Source organism: Furipterus horrens, unplaced genomic scaffold (assembly GCF_987537825.1).
Source record: "Furipterus horrens unplaced genomic scaffold, mFurHor1.1.pri manual_scaffold_11, whole genome shotgun sequence".
Taxonomy (NCBI): Eukaryota; Metazoa; Chordata; class Mammalia; order Chiroptera; family Furipteridae; genus Furipterus; species Furipterus horrens.
In genome coordinates this window covers 78,370,242-78,391,516 of record NW_028327181.1, presented here as the reverse complement: position 1 = coordinate 78,391,516, position 21,275 = coordinate 78,370,242, and the positions used below count along the sequence as shown (strand labels likewise).

Genomic DNA, 21,275 nt, shown 5'->3' with positions numbered 1-21,275 from the left:
CCTCCTGGTAGGCGGGCGCCGGGGCAGAGCCTCTCATGTGACATGCACGCGTAGGGCTAGTAAGGCCACCTGCGAACGGGTGGGTGGGCTGCAGAGTCCTGCATGGTCCCTGCTGGTGCTGGGCACTGGAAGGGGCAAAGAGTGCCCTTCAGGTGACATCTCCTCACCCTGAGGGGAGTAGGGGAGATAGCCTGAGCTTGGCTGGAGAGGAGCCACCTTCTCCGTCCCCAATCTGACTGGGGTCTGTGCTACTTCTGAAAAGGGGTGCGTGCCCTGAGGGACGAGGGGAAGTCATTGGCTCTGTTTTCTGCCTCTTGGTCCCCCCACCCCCACCCCGTGTACCATAGGGAACTTTCACCTCAAAATCTTTCTAAGCAAAGTGTGAATAGGATTTTTACTCCCTTTGTACAGTATTCTGAGAAACACAAATAAAGGACAACGTGTTCCTGTTTCCCCCTGAGTCTGGCGTCTGCTTCCTGGACGGCCCCGGGGAAGAGGGCGAGGGTGTGGGCCACAGCTTTTGCTGAGGGCAATGTGGGAGCATCAGTTGGACTCTCTGCCTGGATAGTGGAAGGGGCCTTGGGACTGCTGTGCCCAGCAGAGCAAGGAGCTGTGAGGGAGGGAAGCAGCCACAGGCAGAGAGCAGGGTTCTGCACTATGACTTTGCCTGGCTGTTTTGAGTTCTTACAGAACTGCCACCTCTGGGCTCCACAGACTGGGCTGGTGGATAGATGGCTCATGCCCTGGCCAGGGAGGAGGGCGGTCCAGCACTGGCTTCATACATGGAGCTGGAGTCCCTAGGGATGCCCCGTCCTTTCCTCTAAATGCCTTCCCCCTGTTCTGACTTCTCTTCCCCTAGTTCTCCCTCCCTGGGAGGACTGCATCTGTTCCTGGCATTCTGTCTAAGAGGAATCTTTATGCTTCTTTTTCCCTGCCAGAAACATGAGTGGGATGGGAAGAACTAACCCCCAGGACTTATTTAGGCTTATGTGGCCAGAGAGGGCAGAGTCCTTGAGTAAAGGAACTATGATCTCTGAACTCTTACCTTCCGAGATTCTCAGCCTTCCACTGTGTTCTGAGCAGTGTTCATCTGCTATTCCCAGGACAGGTACAGAGTCCTGGGTAGAAGGGAGGAGCTGCCCGCCCCCCGCCCCCTCCTACAGCCTGGGTTCCTCTCTGGCCTTAGTCCAGCATCACAATGTCTGTGGAGTGGGTGTCAGGAAGAGTTCAGGATCTTTGCCCAAGTCTACCTGCCACCTCTACCCGCTGCCCATCTTGAGTGAGGCCAACACAGCACTATGAGGAGAAGTGCAGCCACCTGGGCTCAGTCCTAGAGATAGGGGTGCCCTGGGACCTTCCATGGACCTGCAAGAGGACAGTCAGGTGAGGGCCTGGGACACATCAGCAATAATCTGGGTTCAAATCCCAGCTCTGCCACTTACTGGCTTTGTGGCCTTGTCAAGTTACTTCTCTGAGCCTCAGTTTCTTCCTCTGTTGTATAAAGATAATATCTTTTAGGATTATTGTGAGGATTAGCATAATGCCTGGCATATAGTAAACACTTAATACATGGGAGGCATATTAGTGCTATTACTATTATTACTACCACCATCATCTCCTGAAATGTCCTTTTGGAACTGAGGGAGACAGGGGCCAGAAGACAGGTGGGGCTCACTTGGGTGATTATCTCTGACTGAGGGGTGGAGCCAGGGGTCTCTCCCTGGTGAAGGAGGTGGGTGAAGAAGACAGGTGGTGACATCTTTTTGAGAGTCCCTCCTTACTGACTCAGCCTGTCCCTACTGTTGCTCTGTGAGTCTTCAATGTTGCCCACCATCACATGGCATTTGGGCAACTGGTTCTAGCTAGATCACTCTCGTATCCCGAACACAGCCATTGCCATTGCCTGCTGGGACTGGGTTGGTACCCACTCATATTCTTTTCCTCTATTCCAAACTCATTGGAGTGCATGGCCTGGTGTGCCTGGTTTAGCACCATTCCCTGGTCCACACTCTCCTACTCACCAAGAATATATATCAAATACAGATATAAACATGCCACTTGTTCCTTGCTTGGGTTCAAAAGGAGGGAAAGATTTCTTAACTTCTGGCCTTATCTGCTTCCAGCCCAGCCATAATGTAGCTTATCCAAAGGTCTGAGGGGTGGGGCTCTAGCCCTACCCAGCTTTCCAGTTCCTTTCAATTCCCTTGTTACAGCTTCTTCAGACACGGTGGCTGGGAACTGTGCAGAGATCTCACAGGGGGGATTTTCATAACCTCCATTTCTGGCGAGCAGCTGAGGACAGAGAAGAGGTGGGTAGGTCTGCGGGCCCTGGGCACTGCCTTTCCAGACATCCAGAAGAGTTTCTAAGTTGGGAGTGAGTTGAGAGTTGAACACCATGAGGGTGAGCAGGTGCCTGGGCCAGCCGAAGAGACTTAAGGGGAGGTGTTCAGAGGTAAGATGGGGGAGCTTGGGAGGGGGGGCCTGGCCCCAGGAGTGAAGCAAAGGAGCCTAAGGAAAGGGAAAGAGATCTCAAAAGAAAGGGATTGCCTAGTCATTGATTGGAAGGGGAGAGAGAAGGAATTGGATGTAAGAGAGCCTGAAAGGTTTAATGCAGTGGGGACAGAACTGCTGCTGAGTAGAAATGGGGAAGGAGCCGCTGGGTCAGACCGGACTGGTGATGGGCCTATGGAGGGTCCCACAGGGCAGGGAGATAGAGCAGTACAGAGAGTGAGGGGGGAGTGGATGGGGGGGGGGAGGTGCCTGAGGTGGCGATTTGGGATTCATTTTATTTCACCAAGTGAAAAGGACCCTTGAGAAGGTGACCAGAAACTGAGGAGAGAGGACCTGGAGGTGCCCAGCTCTAAGCCACTCTTGCACTCCATCCCTTCTCTTTTGTTTCCTTCTGAGGCCAACTTACCACCATCTTGTTGGGAAATGGTTGGGAAAGAGGCCCAGGAGCCAGAGCTGAAGGAAGCCGTAATCAGGGTTGGTAATGTGAGGTCTGGCCGCCATGCCCCTCATCCCTTCCTGGGTCCCCTGTTCATCACCACTGCTGAGAATCTGGCTAGGGGATGGTGGCCCTGCTTTTTCACCCCTCAGTGTCCCTCTAGGTAAGGGACCAACTCTGCTGTGGGAGATGCAGAAAACAGATCTCACTTTCCATGGGGGGCAATCACTGCTCCATCCTTCCTCTGGAAGTGTTCCATGAGGGGCAGAGAGAATCTGGCCTCTGTGGTGGTGACCCCTCCTTTGTGTGTAGTGACCACCTCCCCTTCTCGGAACCAGGAAGGGAAATAACCCCAAGTCCTGGTTGTCCTAGAACCTTTGGATCTTCCTTGACCCCATGCTGCCAAAGATAGATTTAAAAACCTGAACCGATATCCCCCAAACTGAAGTTGCCTTCCTTTTCCCGGTTGGTCCAGGCACAATGCCCAGTGTATTTGAGACAATCACAAGAGCTGTGGTCCATGAGATGGACGCTGGAGGAGATATGATTGAAGCCAGAAGCATCGTTGATGCTGACAGGTTTCGTTGCTTTTGTCTGGTGACGGGGAAGGAACGTTTATTCAGACGCCATTACTGCCGTACAGACCTCACCCTGAAGGATATATTGGAGAGACAGGATGACAAATCTGATGAGCCAGATTCTGGGCTCGAAGGTCAGTATAAAGTACATGAGACAGGGCCAACCAGGACACTTTGCTCCTTGCTAATCCACCCCACCCTCAACTTCCCATTGCCAGCGATCAAGTCAACCAGTCAACAAAGAAACTGTGGAATTTGTATGAACATGTCCACATGCCTCAATTTAAGAAACACACAGAAGAGCTGCATGGGAGAAGGGAAGGAGGAAAGTGGAAATTTATTTTTCTTGGAAATTATTCCTGAATAGTTTTTCTCTTCCTCCCCCCAGCTTTTTAAAAAGATAACTTAGTGCTAGCTTTAAAAAATATATATTTTATTTTTATTTATTTTTAGAAAGAGGTGAAGGGAGGGATAAAGGGGGAGAGAAACGTCGGTTGGTTGCCTCTCATGTACCCAGGTATGTGCTCCAAAGGATATCAGACCAGTGACCTTTCACTTTGGAGTACAATGCCCAACCAACTGAGCCACACCAGTCAGGGTTTCCTTTCCCATTTTTTCCCTTTGTAAATAATTTGTTTTAAAATTAGCTGATGTCTTCTTGTGTGTTTATATGTTTATCATTTAAGTGGCTAAATAAATGGAGGTCTTTTGCTTAGTAGTTAAGAAAAGACACAGGCTTTAGAGCTGGGAGCATCTGATTTCTTTTTTTTTTTTTTTTTTTTTTAAGTACAACTTCCATTTTATTTATTTTCCAGAGAACTGTTCTTCAGTCCTTAAGAACTTAGCTCCTTACATGGGCTTTGGTGGAGGACGTGGGGCAGCACCCGCAGGTCTGAATCGGGGTGGAGGTGTTCGGTCCTTCCGGGCTTCACGAGAGCGATTCCTGACTACCTTGCTGTGAATGGCACAACTCACACAGTAATGCAGTTTCACATACAGCTTGGGAAGCACATAGGCGTCGAAGACACTCGCTTCTGAAATGTCCCTCACGGCTGCGGCCTCAACTATGTTTCGAATGACAAACTTTTTAATGGCCTTATCCTTGGGCACGCATCGGGCGCAGTTGGTGCAGCGAATAGGCTGCACGTGGCCGCGGCCTTTCTTGGCACGACCGTTGTTCCTTCTTTTCTTGGTCATCTTGGAAGCGAGGACCCGCGAAAAGACTTGCCTTCCGCTCTGGCACTCTTATATAGCGCGAGATCCCTACGCTCACACCGGAAGAATCCTTAGTTGACGAACACCAAGAATGGCAATCCACTTCACTTAAATCTTCTTTATTATTCAGCGTTTTCGCTGAAATTCTGGTAAGAAAAGTGTTTCTCGAGTTTAGTCATCGGAGGAACAAGGTGACCAGGGGACTATTTTTCCTGATGGCGGAAGAAAACTAAAGACCTACATTTTCCAACAAGCGTCGCGAAACCCTGGGAGCATCTGATTTCTAAGCCTGGCTCTGCCACTTACCAGCTGGGTGACCTCTGAACAAGTTTGTTTCCTCGTCTGTCAACTTGAGAAGACTATTGCAAGAATCAAATGAGATAAATTATGTGAATCACTTATCACAGTGCCTGCACAGAAGGTACACTCAATAAAAGTTCGCCCCAATCATTCTGCTGTGGCGATTATTATTATCCCTTCGTGTTCCCCGGAGGTCATGACCAAGTAGGAAGAACTCCCCAAGAACTCGAGGGGACTCGTAGAGGAGTCTATTGCCTCTCCTGTTTCCACGCTCGGCTATTCTTGGTTTTGGGGGGGGTTTCCCCCAGGGTAAGTGTTACTGACTTTTCATTTGGAGACGTATATCAGTGTCTCACACCTCACGGAGAGCAGTTTTTACAACTCAGACATCTTGGCTGTAGCCCATTTGGGTCTCATCATGAGAGGGAGAAGAATTCTAACAGGACCACTGTACAGTTTTAGAGCACCGGCCATGTGCCAGGCCCTGCTGTTATGTGACCAAGAACAGTGTCCAGATTAGTCAGAGGTGGTGGCTGTTTTCATATTGGAATTTAATTAAGCAAGTAAGGGGCTTTAGGAAATTTTCATTCGTATTTTTCAGACTCTGAGTCAAATCTCTGAAAAGCAGATTGCCAAGAGCAGATTCACTGAAAGCTAGGTCTCAGTCAGTTTGCCAAACAGCCATTCACTAAAAACAGGAAAGCACTTTAAAGCAGGACTAGGATATTTTGCCATGATCATAAAAATTTGACTAAGTCAGTTTAAATTCCTTTAAGGGGAAGTTCTATCTGTTTGCATAAAACATTCAGAGGCAGAGGGAGTGAATTGGTAATTTAAGTTGATTTTTAGCAACTTGGCCCTCCTCCCTTTTCAAATGGGTTATTTGTTTATTTTTAACTAATGGCGCTGATGGTGTTGTTAAAGTGTACTTAAGATTTTTTGTTTGTTTTTACTATGTAAAGTTCGTACTTCATTGAGGTTATCTTAATTTACCTGAAGTCCCTTCTCTGTCCCAGGATCCCATCCAAGACCCCACATTACCTTTAGTTGTCCTATCTCCTTAGGCACCTCTTGACTATGACAATTTCTCAGACTTCCCTTGGTTTTGATGATCTTGACAGTTTTAAGGAGGACTGGTCAGGCATAATTGTAGGGTGCCTCTCCGTTGGAATCTGTCTGATGGTTAGGCTGAGGTAATAATGGGTTTTGGGACAGAAAATCATAGAGGTAAAGTGCCATTCTCATTACAGCGTATCAGGGGTAGGTACTATCAGCATGACTCTCACTGTTGATGTTTATCTTGCTCCCCTGGCTGAGGTCGTGTTCATCAAGTTTCTCCACTATAAAATTAGGCTTTTCTCCTCCTTCCATGTGCGTAAGCTTTGATTTTTCTTTTCTGTCTGACAAAGCAAACTTTTACATCACTCAAGAAACAAATGCATCCTGAGACATTAGTGTTGTACACACAGGACTGATTTCAGGCACTATTTCCAGTTCTGTCATGTCTCACCAGGTCCAAAATGCATTTTCCTCTTGAAAACCAGAGATTGGTGTCATCTTTACCATTCTTCCAGGTCAAAAGGCTGAGTTCCAAGTTGCGAATGTACACTCAGAGGCAAAGTTGGAAGCGAAATTGCCCGAACTTGTAACAGTTGAATTGGGCGCCAGTGGGTCTCAAGAGCAGAGCATCATGATGTCGAGGTCCTGTATATCCCAGGAATGCCTGAATTCCCTCGTTAACAGGTGAGGCCATAGGTAGGCAGCAGTGGGAGAATGAGAAGAAACCCATGTTGGGTGCCTCTGGCATCTGAGGTGGGGGCAGCCTCACTCCCTACTCCCAGCGCTCCCCCAATCCAGTCCTTGACTCAAGCTTGCTGCCGCCTTCTTCTCCACCTTCAGGAAGCTGTCTCATTCTTCCAGGATATGCCTCCGGGAAACCTTCTGATGCCCTCAATTCACTCACTCTCCTCCCTGCTGCCCTCCAGGGTGACTGATTTCTCTGGCTTGAACCAAAACCTACTGGTTTCAAGGTGCCACTCTTGTCTGTTCCTCTATACTGAGTTGCCCAAATCTGTATTTTGTACTTATTTAACTCTGCTTTGTGGCAAGCCAGAGGTTTTCATGTTCCCCTCCTTCACTGGACCAGGAACAACTCATGATTAGCAACTGACGTTACTGACCTCTCTGTGGTTTTCTTTTTCTTTCTTTCTTTTTTTTTTTTTTTTTTTTTTAAGATTCTGTTTGCTTTTAGAGAGAGCAGAAGGGAGGGAGACAGAGAGAGAGAGAGAAACATCAATTGGTTGCCTCTTGCATGCCCCCAGCCAGGGACCTGGCCTGCAACCCAGGCATGTGCCCTGACTGGGAATCAAACCTGTGACCTTTTGGTTTGCAGGCTGGTGCTCAATCCACTGAGCCACACCAGCCAGGGCTGACCTCTCTGTGTTTATTCCCAGCAGGTACTCAATAAAAGAGCTGAAGGGCAGCACAGTGAAATTAAAACACCCTGTAGAACGTTTTCTGCACAGAAAGTGCTGCCACCCCACTCCACCTGGGTGGCACCAATCAAGTGCCACAGAGGTTCTGATAGTTGAGGTGCTTCCAAGGGACTTAAAGGAACATCACTAGCTTTCCCCTCAGCAGCTGTTTTGTTGCTGGTGTTGGTGTTTTCTTCCCTAGCTGGAATTGTTGGGAAGTGTGGGGCAGCTCAGGGAAAGGGAACCCCTGGTTCTCCTGGGTTAGCCCTCCCTGAATGGGTGGATGCCTTTGTCTTTCCTTTTTAGTTAAAAAGGGAAAGACTTAAAGTGAAATTTTACTGGTACTTTGAACTACCTCTTCCCACCATAGTATTGCTGGGGAGGAATCTTTGGAACTTTTCTAAGGGAGCTCAATTTTTTTCTAGAAGACTTGTTGTTTCTAGGGTGAGGCTGAGGGGTATGTGCACAGAGAGTTGGGGGGCAGGGTACCAGACAGGTAGAGGAAGGTCAGCAGAGGCAAGGATGTAGGTCTTCCTTGAGAGTCTTTGGTTGCAAATACCAGAAGCTCTTTCAGCCTGTGTTTAGTCACAGAGTGAATTTTGTTATGGAATCAGAGATGCCTCCTGGAGCCAGCAGGTGGACCGTGCAGCCAGACCCCAGGGACCAATTCGAGGAGCTGGAGCCCCTTCTCAGAGAAGGGGGCGTTGCAGGCTGGCAGATCCCTACCTCAGTGCCAGGGGAAGGGCACATGCCTTGGACTCATACAGAGCAGGGTTGGAATCCCAGCTCTACACTTACGATCTGTGCTACGTTGGACCCGTCATAATATGTCTCTAAGCCTCAGTTTCCTCGTGTGAAAAATGGGTGCAATTCTGTCTGCATCATAGGGTTGCTGTGAGGGTGAAATGCAATGGTGTGTGAAGGGTCTTGCAGTGTGGCACCTTCCCCCATAAATGCTAGTGAGCTCCCTTCCCACTCTGCACCCTCTTACCCCACAGGGGGTGAAGTGCCTTGGTTTTCCAGCCTCAGAAACACTTCATCTCAAATAGGAACTAGCTGATGGAGAGGAAAAAATGTCCCTGAGAAGTGGAGCCCCTAAGATCCTGACCTCTTACCCCTCATGCTCCCTCCAGGAAGCTGAAGAGAGAACTACCTGCTTCGTTTCAGTCAATACAAACAAGGAGAGAAGACCTGTACCTGGTGACAGAAACTCTGGAGACAACAAAGGAGGAAACCCTGAAAAGTGAACGGCAATATACATTTTTGAACCAGATGGATTTTTTTGGTCTCCAATGTGAATACCAGGTCAGGGTCCTGGGAAACAGGGTCTTGGGGAGAGGGCCAGCGTGGGCCTACCAGCTGCAAGTCTGAGGAATGCCAGACCATATGCCAGGCTCTTGAGCTCTTCCTCCGGGCCTCTCAGAGCCGTCTTGCCCACTCCTTATACTTCTCTTCTTGCCCAAAAAGATGTGTGTGGCGTCGCTAAGTTTCTCCGCTGGCACTCTCTAGTTATGTCCTGTGTTCATATGCTTCATAGTGCTTCCCACAGTTCATCATTACATGGGGTTTTTTGTTTATCCATGGTCTCCTTTTCCAAGAGGTAGGAGGGTAGGAGCCACAGTGCCTGGAAGTAAACAGGTCCTCAATAAGCGTTTGTTGAATGTACAGTAGAAGCAACCTGTGTTTTGAGGTCAGCTGTGGGTTCAAATCTCTGTTCTGCTACAGTTTTTAGCTTTGAAACTTGCTCACCTACTGATGCTCTCTGAGCCTCAGTTCTCTTGTCTGTAAAATGGACATGAAATCTCTACCTCCTAGGGTTGTTTGGGAGGTCAGGCAAGAAATCTATGTAAAGCACCTATGAATCAATTAACAGAATCAATTAACATGAGCTCATTTTTCCTAGCACCAAAGAGCAGTAACTATCCCCGCCAACTGGGTCCTGTGCTATCGAGTAAAGCAGCTGGTCTTCCCCAACAAGGAGATGATGAGTAAGCAAGGCCTGGTGGGGAAAGTGGCAGGGGGAGCCTGACACACAAGTGGAGTGGGGGTTGACTCCGCCAGGCTCGCTGTCAGCCTGGAGGGGCTCTGGTGAGTTTGAAGGTGTTCATCAGGAAGGAAGAGGGAGGGTTCAGGACTGGAAAGAAGGACTGAGGCTCCTTGCTCAGACACTGCTGAATCAAGGGGCTGCTCCATTGTGACACTTGATGCTAATCCTTCCCTAGAGGTGTTAACTCCCATCTCTGTCCCAGTATCTGTTTCTTTTTTTGGTGGGGGGCAGGATATGAGAATTGGGGAGAGATTAGAAGGAGGACCTTAGAGGAAACTGGTCTTTCTGGTAACTGCTCTCTCTCTCTCTTCCTCTCTCCTGCCTGTGTTGGTTTAGGTATTTGTTTCTCTGGAGAAACAAAATCCTTTCCAGAAGGTGAGTGAGCTTCTGTGCCTCCTATTCATTATTCCAGAATGGGCAAGGATACTATTTTTAAAAAGAAGATAACAAATTACAAATGGTCTGGAATATAGAATTATTAAGGCTAAGAATGTAGTAGGATGCACCAGTGGTGGGGACTGTGCTAAAGGCAGGAGGAAAGTGTACCTGTTGGAGAAGCGACTGGGCTAGAGTTTCCAGGCTCTGACAACTTTGACTTGCTTTGTGTGGGTCAGGGTGCTGGGTTGCTGGGCGACCCCCTTACTGAAACATTATTGGCCCAGGAGGCACGTTTGAATTCCGTAGCCAGTTCTCACATGATAGCACTGGCTGTGAAAGGAGCACTGAACTGAGGAGTCAGATGGCCTTAGGGTCTAGTCCTGGCTCTCCCACTCATTAGCTTTATAGCCTCCTGAGCCATGGTTTTCCTGACTTTAAAATGAGTGGGTTAGACTATAAGATCCCTGTGATTTTGACCATGGCTTCCTCTGGAATTTCAGTCTTTCCCTGGATCCCAGAAGAATTATACTGCATAAGATGCCTTGGGAAAGGATAAAAAGAGGTCTAGATGTGGGTGAAAATTCAAGAAACTCCTAGGTTCAGTCTTGGCAAGGCCCTGCTAGCTCGATAGAGCGAATCTCTATCATTCTTAAGGGCCATAACAGAGGAGTCGGGGATAGATTCCAGTCACTGCTCTGACACATATTTGCTGAGGACCAAGGGCATGCTGCACCCTCTCTGGGCTTTTGTTTCTCTTTCAATCATCTGGACATAATCCTATGGCGGCTTATCTCTGAGGATGTGGGAATGGGTCTGCAAATATAGTACTTTGTCATTTATATACAATGATGAGGACGCAGGCTCACTAGGGCTCGGAGTCCAGAAATGAACTTTCGTCACTGGGAAGAGAATGTCCACAGTGGGCTGGAGGTGACCCAGAGACTCTCTGTGATTACTTTCCTCTCTTTGCAGAGAAAGATGGTGATTCATCTTGTACAGGTAAGGATGGGAGCCAGCTATGACCAGGGTGGCTGCTCCCCTTTACCCTTGAGCCCTCTGGCCTCAAGGCCTGAGTGTGTGTGTGTGTGGGGGGGGGGGTTCAGGGGAGAAAGGTAGGGCAGGGCCCAAAGCAGGTTTTAACTGGAGGACAGTCTGGAGGTTGCAACTGTCTCCCTTAAACACAGTGGTTCTCATTGGTTGTACAGATAGCACTTGAGGGAACTTTGAAACTAGCGATGCCTGAAGGAATGCAGATGTGCTGATGTGTTGATTTTAGCCCATTGAAAACCATTTGGGGACTTATGACCCCCAGAACTATAAAACAATAAATTTGTGTTGTTTTAACCCATTACATTAGTGGTAATTCATTACAGCAACTATAGGAAACTAATATGAAACATACATCCATACAAAGACTTGTACACCAATGTCCATAGCAACTTTATTTGTAATAGACAAATATCCATCAGCAAGTGAATGAATAAACAATTTATGGACTATCTAAAAGCAAACAAACAAACCAGTGATGCCTGAGTCCTACCTCCAGAAATTCTGATTTAATTCATCTGGGGGTGGGGGAGAGGGGAGAGCTGGGCTTCAAGATTTTTAACCCTTTGAGTGTCAACATCACCGTGAGCGATGCTGACAAATTTTCCCAAAAGTGCCAGTGTTGCTCCCAGTGACACTTTTTTCGATGGCTATAAATGTAAATAACAGGGGGATAATTCATATTTTATGTTTTGTTCTCTTTTTTTGTACCTCAGGTTATATATTGATATAATTTTTTCTCATGTTGATCCAAATTTCAAATTACGCATGGCACTCAAAGGGTTAAAATCACTCCCCAGGTGATTTCATGCATAGTCAAGACTAAGAACCACTGCTCTTACTTCCTCACTATAACCAGTGGACTTTGAAGGCAAGGAATCAATAAGTTTTGATTTCCTAGAGGTGGAGAAGAATTTGGGGTTGGAACTAGACTAGAAGTGAGCTAGGGGGATGGAAGTGGGGTTAGCGGGAAGCATTGATGATGGGTGTCTGGGAAGAAGATTAGAAGAGGGGAAGATAGAGAATTGGTCTCCTGAAGAAAAATAGATGAAGAATGGGGTCTTGAGGGGCCTTGGTAATGGAGTTTGTTCAGCTGGGTAGGTTGGGTTCTTAATTGCTGCCTCTACAGGAAGGTCCTTGAGCTTGGAGGATTTCAAAAACATGGAGGAGAAGGTGCAGGACACAGTGAGAGGCCTCCAGGATCTGAATGAAGAGGAGCAAGAACACATGCTAAGCTGCCTCACGAAGTGCCTCACCTCAGATGAGGAGTTGCAGGTTCTAGATGAAAGGGTAAGAGGCTGAAGGAAGGAAGGAGGGGACGGGCAGACAGAGGGGAAAGCCAGAGGGGAGGCGGCTGACGCACTGCAGACAATCCGCTCCAGTGGGACCAGTGCTCATCTCCCCGTCTCCTGGCCCTAGGTGTCTGAGGTCCTGATCTCTGGTGAGCTACAGATGGAGGGCCCAGCAGGTCCTCTCATCAGTAGCCTTTTTAATGTTGCTGGGATCTTGATAGAGGCGCGCATAGAAGCCATTCTGGATTTCCTGGATGCCTTGAAGGGTAAGGAGGAATCTGGATGGATGCTGGCATGGAGGACGTGCTGAGCAGAGGAGCCTGTGGGGAACCAATTTTGGGGAGGAAGGTGGTACACATTGCCTTTACCTTTTGTGAGGAATAAACCATCACATTTCGGAAACTAGCCGTCTTCTCCAGGCCAGGGGTTGAGGGACTGCCTCTCTTCCCCCTTGGCACAGTCTATGACTTGTAGGCTGAGAGGAAAAAAGGAGCCACAGCAGGAGCCCATTTGGAATAACTCCTATCCAGCACTCCCAGGAGCTCTCTGGAACCTCCTCTGATGCTTTTCTTGGGTCTGATCAGACACTGAAGCCTGTCCCACTCTGTGCCTCTCCTCTCTGCCAACCACCCTCCTTTTTTACCCTCAGAGCTGTCTGAGGAGAAGGAGCTTGTGGCTGAGGCCCTAAAGAAGGGGACCCTGCCCCTGTTGAAGGACCAGGTAAGAGAGCCTGGGTTGAGGGCCAGGGTCTTACTAGAAGTGAATGGCTGTGCTCTCAAGGGACCCAGTAGTCCCAGTATCCTGTCCCTTCTGACTTCATAGTTTCTGTCAGCTTATGCCCATCCAGCTGGTTTGTAGCAATTCCCTGCACATACAGTTTCCAGGACAAGTAGGGATGGGCAAGAGAGGGGGATGTAAAACTGTTAGTCCCAGGATGGCAGTTGGCACCAACATAAGTGCCAACACTGATTGGTTTGTAGTACCTGTTACTCTGTGGAGAGGGTATCAGGCTCTCCAGACTCTGTAAGGAAGAATTCCATGATGAAGTACTGTGTCTGCCGTGGGCCCAGGATTAACCATTTCTGGTATATGTATTTCTATGTTTCTAGCTTTTATAGTCTGGCGGGTTTCCTTCCAGGTGGAGTCTCTCCTGGAGCAGAAGCGGGGTGAGCAGCCCCATGATGTGGGCTGTGACCCTGAAGCACAGACCCTCTGTGCCCTCTATGTTGCTGTCTCCGTCCTGCTGCAGCTGAGTGAGAGGCCTGCCTCTGTGTCTTCCCGTTAGCTCTCTAACCATTCTCCCTACAAACCTCTGGGGGCTCCCCTCCCCAGTCCATCCTCACCCCACACCCCATCCCCCGTTACCAAGAATAATAATCTTTAAAACAAGCAACTAGATCACTCACCTTTGATACATCCCATTCCCTACATGATAATATACAAAAATCAGCCTGGATTGTATGCCTAGACTTCTGATTAAAAGTGGAAAATGGATCATGTTTATTTCCTCTCCTTCTTGAAACTTCACTAAATGACAGTAAAGCAATAGAAAAGACATAAACCCACAAGAATGAAGAGAGTGTGGCAGCAAGTAAGCGATTTCAATACTCTTTGGAAGCTAGAATCGAACATGCAACCTTTTGTGTGTGCGCACATATGGGATGATGCTTCAAGTAACTGAGCCACCCGGCCAGGGCAAGACTTTTGGTACTGAGTGAAGAAGAGGTTTATAAAAAGGGAAGGAAAAAAATGTGAAATATTGTGGCCATAGGCTAGCCTTTTCACAGAACTGAGCCTGGATTTGCATCATCTGGGTGTTTCAGAGTATTCCAAATTGCAAACTTAGTTTGTGAGGGAACAGGATTGGTTGTGTACCCAAATACCTGTCCGAACCAAGCACAAATCTTTTCTGGAGAAAGTTACTTTCCTTTCCACAAAAAGATTTTAAAGGACAAGAATGGTTCCCAGTAAAAATAAATAAATAAATAAAAATAACAAAGCATACAAGGAATGACACTGTGAACAAGAATAAGCAGACACGACAAACAGCTCAGGCAGAGATTCTCATGCACAAACAGACCCTTGATATATGGGAGAAGTATCATTGCAGATTAGTGGGGAAAGGCTAGATTTTTCAATGCATGGTCCAGGACAACTGGGTAAACACATGGATACAAAATGAAATTTGATTTCCACCATTATAGCACATATAAAAATTCCAGGTGGATTTTAGATTTAATTGTGAAAGGCAAAATTATAACTATACCAACATTAAAGACTTTTGTTCATCAAAAGACATAAAGGAGTGCAAAAATAAACCACAGAGTGGGAGAAAATATTTAAAACATGAGTAACTTACAAAGCGGTAGTACTCAGTGTATAGGGAGCTTGTAGGAATCAATTTAAAAAGATGACCCAATAGAAAAATAGACAAAAATCTTATATAGAATATTTTTGAAAAAGAAAATCCTAATGACTAACAAACATATGAAATGATGATTAACCTCAGTAATCAGGGAAATAAAATGAAAACTATTATGAGATACCAATACTCATTCACCGTATTGACAAAAGGTAGAGAGACAATATCACTTTTCACGCAGATGGCACCGAAAGTGAAGAAGGAAGTCCCTGCCCCTCCCAAAGCCCAAGCCAAAGTAAAAGCTCTGAAGGCAAAGAAAGCAGTGCTGAAAGCTGTCCACAGCCACAAAAAAAGAAGAACCACACATCACCCACCTTCCAATGGCTAAAGACCCTGCGGCTCTGAAGGACACCTAAATATCCTTGGGAGAGCACTCCCATGAGAAACAGGCTTGACCACTATGCCATCATCATGCTCCACCTGAGTACCAAGTAAGCCATGAAAAAAGACAACAATAAACTTGTGCTCCTTGTGGATGTCAAGGCCAATGAGCACCAGATCAAACAAGGTGTGAAGAAGCTCTATGACATTGACATGGCCAAGGTCAACACCCTGATCAGGCCTGATGGAGAGAAAAAGCCATATGTTTGACTGGCTCCCAACTTTGAGCTTTGAATGTTGCCAGGAAAATTTGGATTATGTAACTGAGTCCAGCTGGCTAATTCTAAGTATAAAAATTTTACACTGTAAAAAAAAAGTGGCAATATCAAGTGTTGTTAAGTGCCTGAAACAATGAGAACTTTCTTTCATACACTACCACTGGGAAGATAAATTAGTACAACCGCTTTGAATAACAGTTTGGCATTACAAATGGAAGATTCACCTACCCTATGATCCAGAAATTTGACTGCAAGTATAAACTTCAGAGTAACTTGTGCATGTGTGCATCACATGGGATATTCTTTTAAGAATTTTTGTAAGTAGGATGTTGTAATCGTCAAAAACTAGAAACAACTTGAACGTTCTCCAACACAAGCAAACTGTGGTGTGTGTGTGTGTGTGTGTGTGTGTGTGTACATCCGCCTGAATTGTATGCCTAGACTTCTGATTAAAAGTGGAAAGCTGATCATATTTATGATCAATTAACCTCAGTGTCTTTCAGACCTACATAGTTCATTGTTGTGCCATAGCTGTCCGAAGTTATGTTACTTTTTGACAACTACAGTCTGACTTGGTGAGAAATACAGAAGTTCTTTCTTTGGCTACTTAATTTGCAGTTCTGAGGAACAGGTTATTGGTGAAACAATAAGCCTGCTATGATAAAAAAATAATTTCCGCTCTTGGCCACTGACATGTGTATAAACCTCACAGTGATATAAATGTTTCCCCTATTATTGTAACATGTATACACACACACATACATACATATATAATACAGCAATAACGATTAATGAACTAATCCTGCATGAGATTAATCTTAAGAATCAAGGCATAAAAGAATATATTCAATATGATTCTCTTTACACAATGTTAAAAGCAGAGAAACTACATTGTTTAGAGATCCTCCTCTTTGGAGATGGAGGATATGATGAGGTACTGAGCATAGTAAATAGTAAATAAAAATAATATTAAATAAAAACTTATTGACTGAATATACAAACATTATGGTGAAAGTTGTGGATTCCTAGCTGTGCAGAGTCATTTCCTTATCTATCATAGGACATACAAATTAATCCAGAGTCTTAAAATTGTTGATGTTTTATGATTTACAAAATCCTTTTACATAAATTATATTACATAAAATTACACTTTAAGAGAGGTTGAACTGATATTAGCTTCCCCACAGCAAGGATGAGAGACTGGTCTTTGCCAAAGACAAATTAGAAAATGATGGGACCAGGACTAGAATCAGAAGGTGAAGGTCTTTCCATGTAAACTGCGGATGTGTTCCTCACTTGTTTTTGCTCATTCCAGGGAGACATATCTTGGGAGATGCTTTAAAAACCATTGAATATTAGACTCAAACAGAATTGGGCCAAAGGAAAAAAGAGGGAGACTCATATACATTTCCACCCTCAATTTAGTCTTTCCCCTGTATTTGAAAGTTAGTTGATTTCCTTCTGTGTGAGCCTCATTTCAGAAAACTTCCACAAAAATTAGGTAGGATTCAGGCGCCTAAATTAGAGCTGTTCAGTCAAAACTGTGTGACCTATGTCTGAAAGGAAAAAAGAAAGAAAGAAAGAGAGCTTCAAGTTCTTTTGGACTGAGGTTTACTTCCTCTACCCTCTGAATTGCATGCAACCATTTCTATTCAATGCTTCATGGTTAAAACCACTTTTTCCTCTTTTCTTTCTTCCTATTTCCTTATCTTCTTTGTTTTCCAAACACCTTCATTGCTCTCTTATTTGTTTCCAGATTCTGATACCAGGACATCAATATGTTAGCTTGGATGATCCAAAGGGATAGCATAGTATCTGTTTATCAAAATTCCACCTCGCACATTTAGGAGTCTTCATGATAAGCGTTGTCAGTCTGAAACTATACTCTTGCTTCTGTCATGTTTCTGTAACCTCAGGGTCTTTCAGACCTACATAGTTCATTGTTGTGCCATAGCTGTCTGAAGTTATGTTACTTTTTGACAACTACAGTCTCTGACTTGGTGAGAAATACAAAAGTTCTTTCTTTGGCTACTTAATTTGCAGTTCTGAGGAACAAGTTATTGGTGAAACAATAAGCTTGCTATGATAAAAAAATAATTTCCACTCTAGGCTACTGACATGTGTACAAACCTAGCAGTGATATAAATGTTTCCCCCGTTATTGTAACTTAAAAATTATTTTTTCTTGAGATCGGGTTTTGCTTATGACTGTAAAACTATTTCCACTCTTAGAGAGGAAGGTAATCATACTAATCTGTCAGTTGATCTACACGCTTTCTTCTGAGGGACTGAAGAAACTTATGAAACAGAAGCAGGAAGACAAGAAAGGTCCTGAGAAATATTTATCAGATGCATGTGCTATGGGGTAAGGAAGGCTTAGTGAACAGTTAAGATGGCAATATGGCAGCGACCTAAAGGGTAAAAGGGTACTGGAGGATGAAATACAAAATATAAAAGGAGAAAATACCTTTTTGGCTCAGGAAAAAAGAAATTCACAAACTCAAGAGCGGTGCCACCATAATGCAAGGTTTTCAAAGGGGAGGGAAAGAAGTCAACTCAGCTGACATCAGCAGAAAGCAACAGGTGGCAGTCTTGTGGTAATATCACTAGTTCATCCTTTAACCTGCACCGTTAGTTTTCCCTCACTGGAGTTAGTTAAAATTTGTATTTTATTCCTTTTTTTTTTGGCTTAATGGGCACCTTACCATTAAACTACTTTGTTTGAAGATCTCATATAAAATGTTAGGACTAGTTATTACCTGTTAAAGATGAAACTAGGAAAGCCAGAACACTTAGGAATTAAGAGCCTAGATTCTGGAGACTTCCAATGCCAACTTTACAACTTACTAGTGTGACTTTGGGAAAATTAATTCACAATTATGTGCCTCTGCAATATATAAAATGTGAATGAGTACTAAGATGAACATAAAGACTATTGAATTAATACATTAAAAAACATTTAGAATAGTGCTTGGCACATATATGCATAAGCTATTATTTGGGAGCATATGCAGCTTTCTCCTTGAACTCCCTAAGCATCTAACTCTTTAGGAAGGTTCTGGTTCTACCTTCAAAAAGGAGGCCTTTAATTTTAAAGGGGACAGTTCTGTCATTAAAGTGTTCATATTCTGCTTCTCTTTTATAAAATGCTGGTTTTTTTATTTGTTTGTTTGTTTATTTTTAGAGAGAGGGGAAAGGAGAAAGAGAGGGAGAGAAACATCACTGTGTGGTTGCCTCTCACGTGCCCCCAACTGGGGACCTGACGTACAACCTTGTCATGTGCCCTGACTGGGAATTGAACCAGCGACACTGGGTTTGCAGGCCGACGCTCAATCCACTGAGCCACAGCAGCCAGGGCTAAATGCTGCTATTTCAAAAAGAGACATGCTATTATAAATCAAAAAGAATAATACATTAGTCTATCTCAGGAAAACATTGATTAACCTGTGAGCCTAATTTTTTTTATGGTGACAGATTAAAACTGTCTAAGTGATAGAGATTCATCCTTATTGCAATAGACACATATTCTGGGTGTAGATTTGCCTTCCATGGTTGTAATGCTTCTGCCCGCAATGTCACCAGTGGTCTCACGGATGTCTTTTCCACCACCATGGCATCCCACAAAGCATTATGTCTGATCAAGGAACTCACTTCACAGCAAAGGAAGTGAAGTAATGGGCTCAAACCATGGTATTAAATGGTCTTACCACAAACTCCATCATCCAGAAGCAAATAACTGAAAGGTGAAATGGCTTATTAAAATCTCAGTTACAGATTCAGTTGGAAGACAATACTTGAAAAGAAGGGGTCTGTTCCCTTGAAAAGAACAGATCCAGTGACAGACAGAAAGAATAACAGTGAAATAAAACAACTATGAAATACCACAACATGCCAATTCAAGTGGCTAAAATCCCAAAACTGAAAATACCAAAAGCTGGTGAGGATTAGGAGCAACAAGAACACACTCATTGCTGATAGAAATGCAAAATGGTAAACCAATTTGGGAGACAGTTGGGCAGTTTCTTACAAAACGAAACATAATCTTAGCATAACTCCAGCAATCATGGTCCTGGGTATTTACGCAATTAAGATGAAAACTTATATCCACACAAAAACCTCCACACAAATGTTTATAGCAGCTTTATTCATAATCACCAAAAACTGGGAGCAACCAAGATGTCCTTCATATATCCATACAGTGGAATATTATTCAGCCATAAAAAATTATCAAGTTACAAAAAGACATGGAGGAACCTCAAATGCATATTTCTTCTTTTTTTTTTTTTTCCACAGATATGGTTTAATTTTCAAGTGAAACCATTTTTTAAATGAGAAGAAACTTTTAAGACGGTTAGCTGCCCTACTTTACAGTCTGCCACTGATCATTGTGATTTTCCTTGAATACTGATTTTTCTCCCTAAGATTACTCTCCTTGTCTTTAAAGGGACTACATTAAGTCCATTTTTAATTTATCCTGTTCATTTGCATAAGCATAACAAGAGCAGCAAATGATCACTTATGATCTTTAGTTCTGTTTTGCTGGAACTTACCCAAGGAACATTTAGGGTGACCCTCAGTCTGCTCTTCAGTGCACAGAAGCTGGGCCACATACCTGGCATTCATCCTTGCCTGTACACACCTGTCCTTTCCAAGTCTTTCTGGTTTTCCATTGTGCCTTAAGGTCCCTTCTAGCCATCTTTCAGGAAAACAACCTTCGTTCCTTCCCTGGAGAGATTGCTGTGGACCGCACAACCAACCATGGCAGCAGGCCTTTTATTTCGCGGGCTTTTATTACCTTTGAAAGTCATTCCCAGTTCCTTAGGGCTTTTTGGTAACAACATGAGCCCAAGCATGTCTCCTTTAGGCTTGACATTCCAGTCAAAGGCTTGTTCAGAAAAAGGAACCTCTATTAACAACTGGTCTTATTAGGTCTATGCAAAGAAACTTAAGTCATTACTTACTTGTTTAGAATGCCAAACTCTGGAGAGATCAAATAGGGAGAAAAATATACAACGTGAAGGAAAATCTTTGTCCTAATATTCACTGAACTGGCATTTCCATTCTTCATATTTTCATTTTCCCCCACTAAAAAAAATTTTTTTGTTTGTTTTTCCATTACAGTTGTCTCTCTTTTTTTTTTCCCCTCTTGCTTCCCTGTATCCTGCCTCTCCCTTCCCCCACATTCAGTCCCCACTCAGTTGCCCATGTCTGTGGGTCATTTATACATGTTCTTTGATTTTACACTTCCCCTTCTTACCCCCTTTTCTCCCTCCCCCCTCCCCCCTTGTTACTGTTAGTCTACTCCTTGTTTATATACCTCTGGTTCAATTTTGCTCATTTGTTTGTGTTGTTCATTAGTTTCCTGTAATAGGTGACAGCATAACGTATTTTTCTTTCGTTGCCTGGCTTATTTTGCTAAGCAGAAGATCTGTCCATTGTTGACAATGGGGTGTTAAAGTCCCCTACTATGAGTGTGTTGTTGTCTATATCTTTCTTGGAGTCTTTCAAAAGTTTCCTTACATATTTGGGTGCTCCTAAGTTTGGTGCATATATATTTATAAGGGTTATATCTTCTTGATGGATTTTTCCCTTAAGTATTATGAAATGCCCTTCTTTGTCTCTTTTTATGGACTTTGCTGTGAAATCTGTTTTGTCTGATATAAGTATTGCTACCCCGGCTTTTTTTTCATGTCCATTTGCTTGGAATACATTTTTCCATCCCTTTACTTTCAGTCTGTGTAGATCTTTTGTTCTAAGGTGGGTCTCTTGTAGACAGCATATATGTGGGTCATTCTTTCTAATCCATTCAGCTACCCTATGTCTTTTAATTGGAGCATTTAATCCATTTACATTTAAGGTTATTACCGATAAGTACTTATTCATTGTCATTTTTCCCCTTTGTACTCGTGTTCTTCTCTGTCTCTCTCTGTTTCTTTATCTTCTTAGAGCAGACCTTTTAGCATCTCTTGCATTGCTG

General features: G+C 44.5%; 2 protein-coding genes across 2 annotated transcripts; one reads left to right on the top strand and one right to left on the bottom strand.

Annotated features, from left to right (window-relative positions):
* The first annotated feature begins 2,213 nt into the window (after positions 1-2,213).
* Positions 2,214-13,772, top strand: GSDMB (gasdermin B). The gene is made up of 11 exons (XM_090291424.1): positions 2,214-2,309; positions 3,423-3,659; positions 6,615-6,783; positions 8,648-8,819; positions 9,418-9,502; positions 9,898-9,936; positions 10,912-10,938; positions 12,116-12,276; positions 12,406-12,544; positions 12,928-12,998; positions 13,417-13,772. Exons 2-11 carry the CDS (start codon positions 3,428-3,430, stop codon positions 13,561-13,563), a joined length of 1,242 nt encoding a protein of 413 aa, XP_090147550.1. The 5' UTR covers positions 2,214-2,309; positions 3,423-3,427; the 3' UTR covers positions 13,564-13,772.
* Positions 4,313-4,740, bottom strand: LOC149998395 (small ribosomal subunit protein eS26). The gene has a single exon (XM_090291024.1). The coding sequence runs from the start codon at positions 4,720-4,722 to the stop codon at positions 4,375-4,377; it is 348 nt and encodes a 115-aa protein (XP_090147150.1). The 5' UTR covers positions 4,723-4,740; the 3' UTR covers positions 4,313-4,374.
* Positions 13,773-21,275: the final 7,503 nt, after the last annotated feature.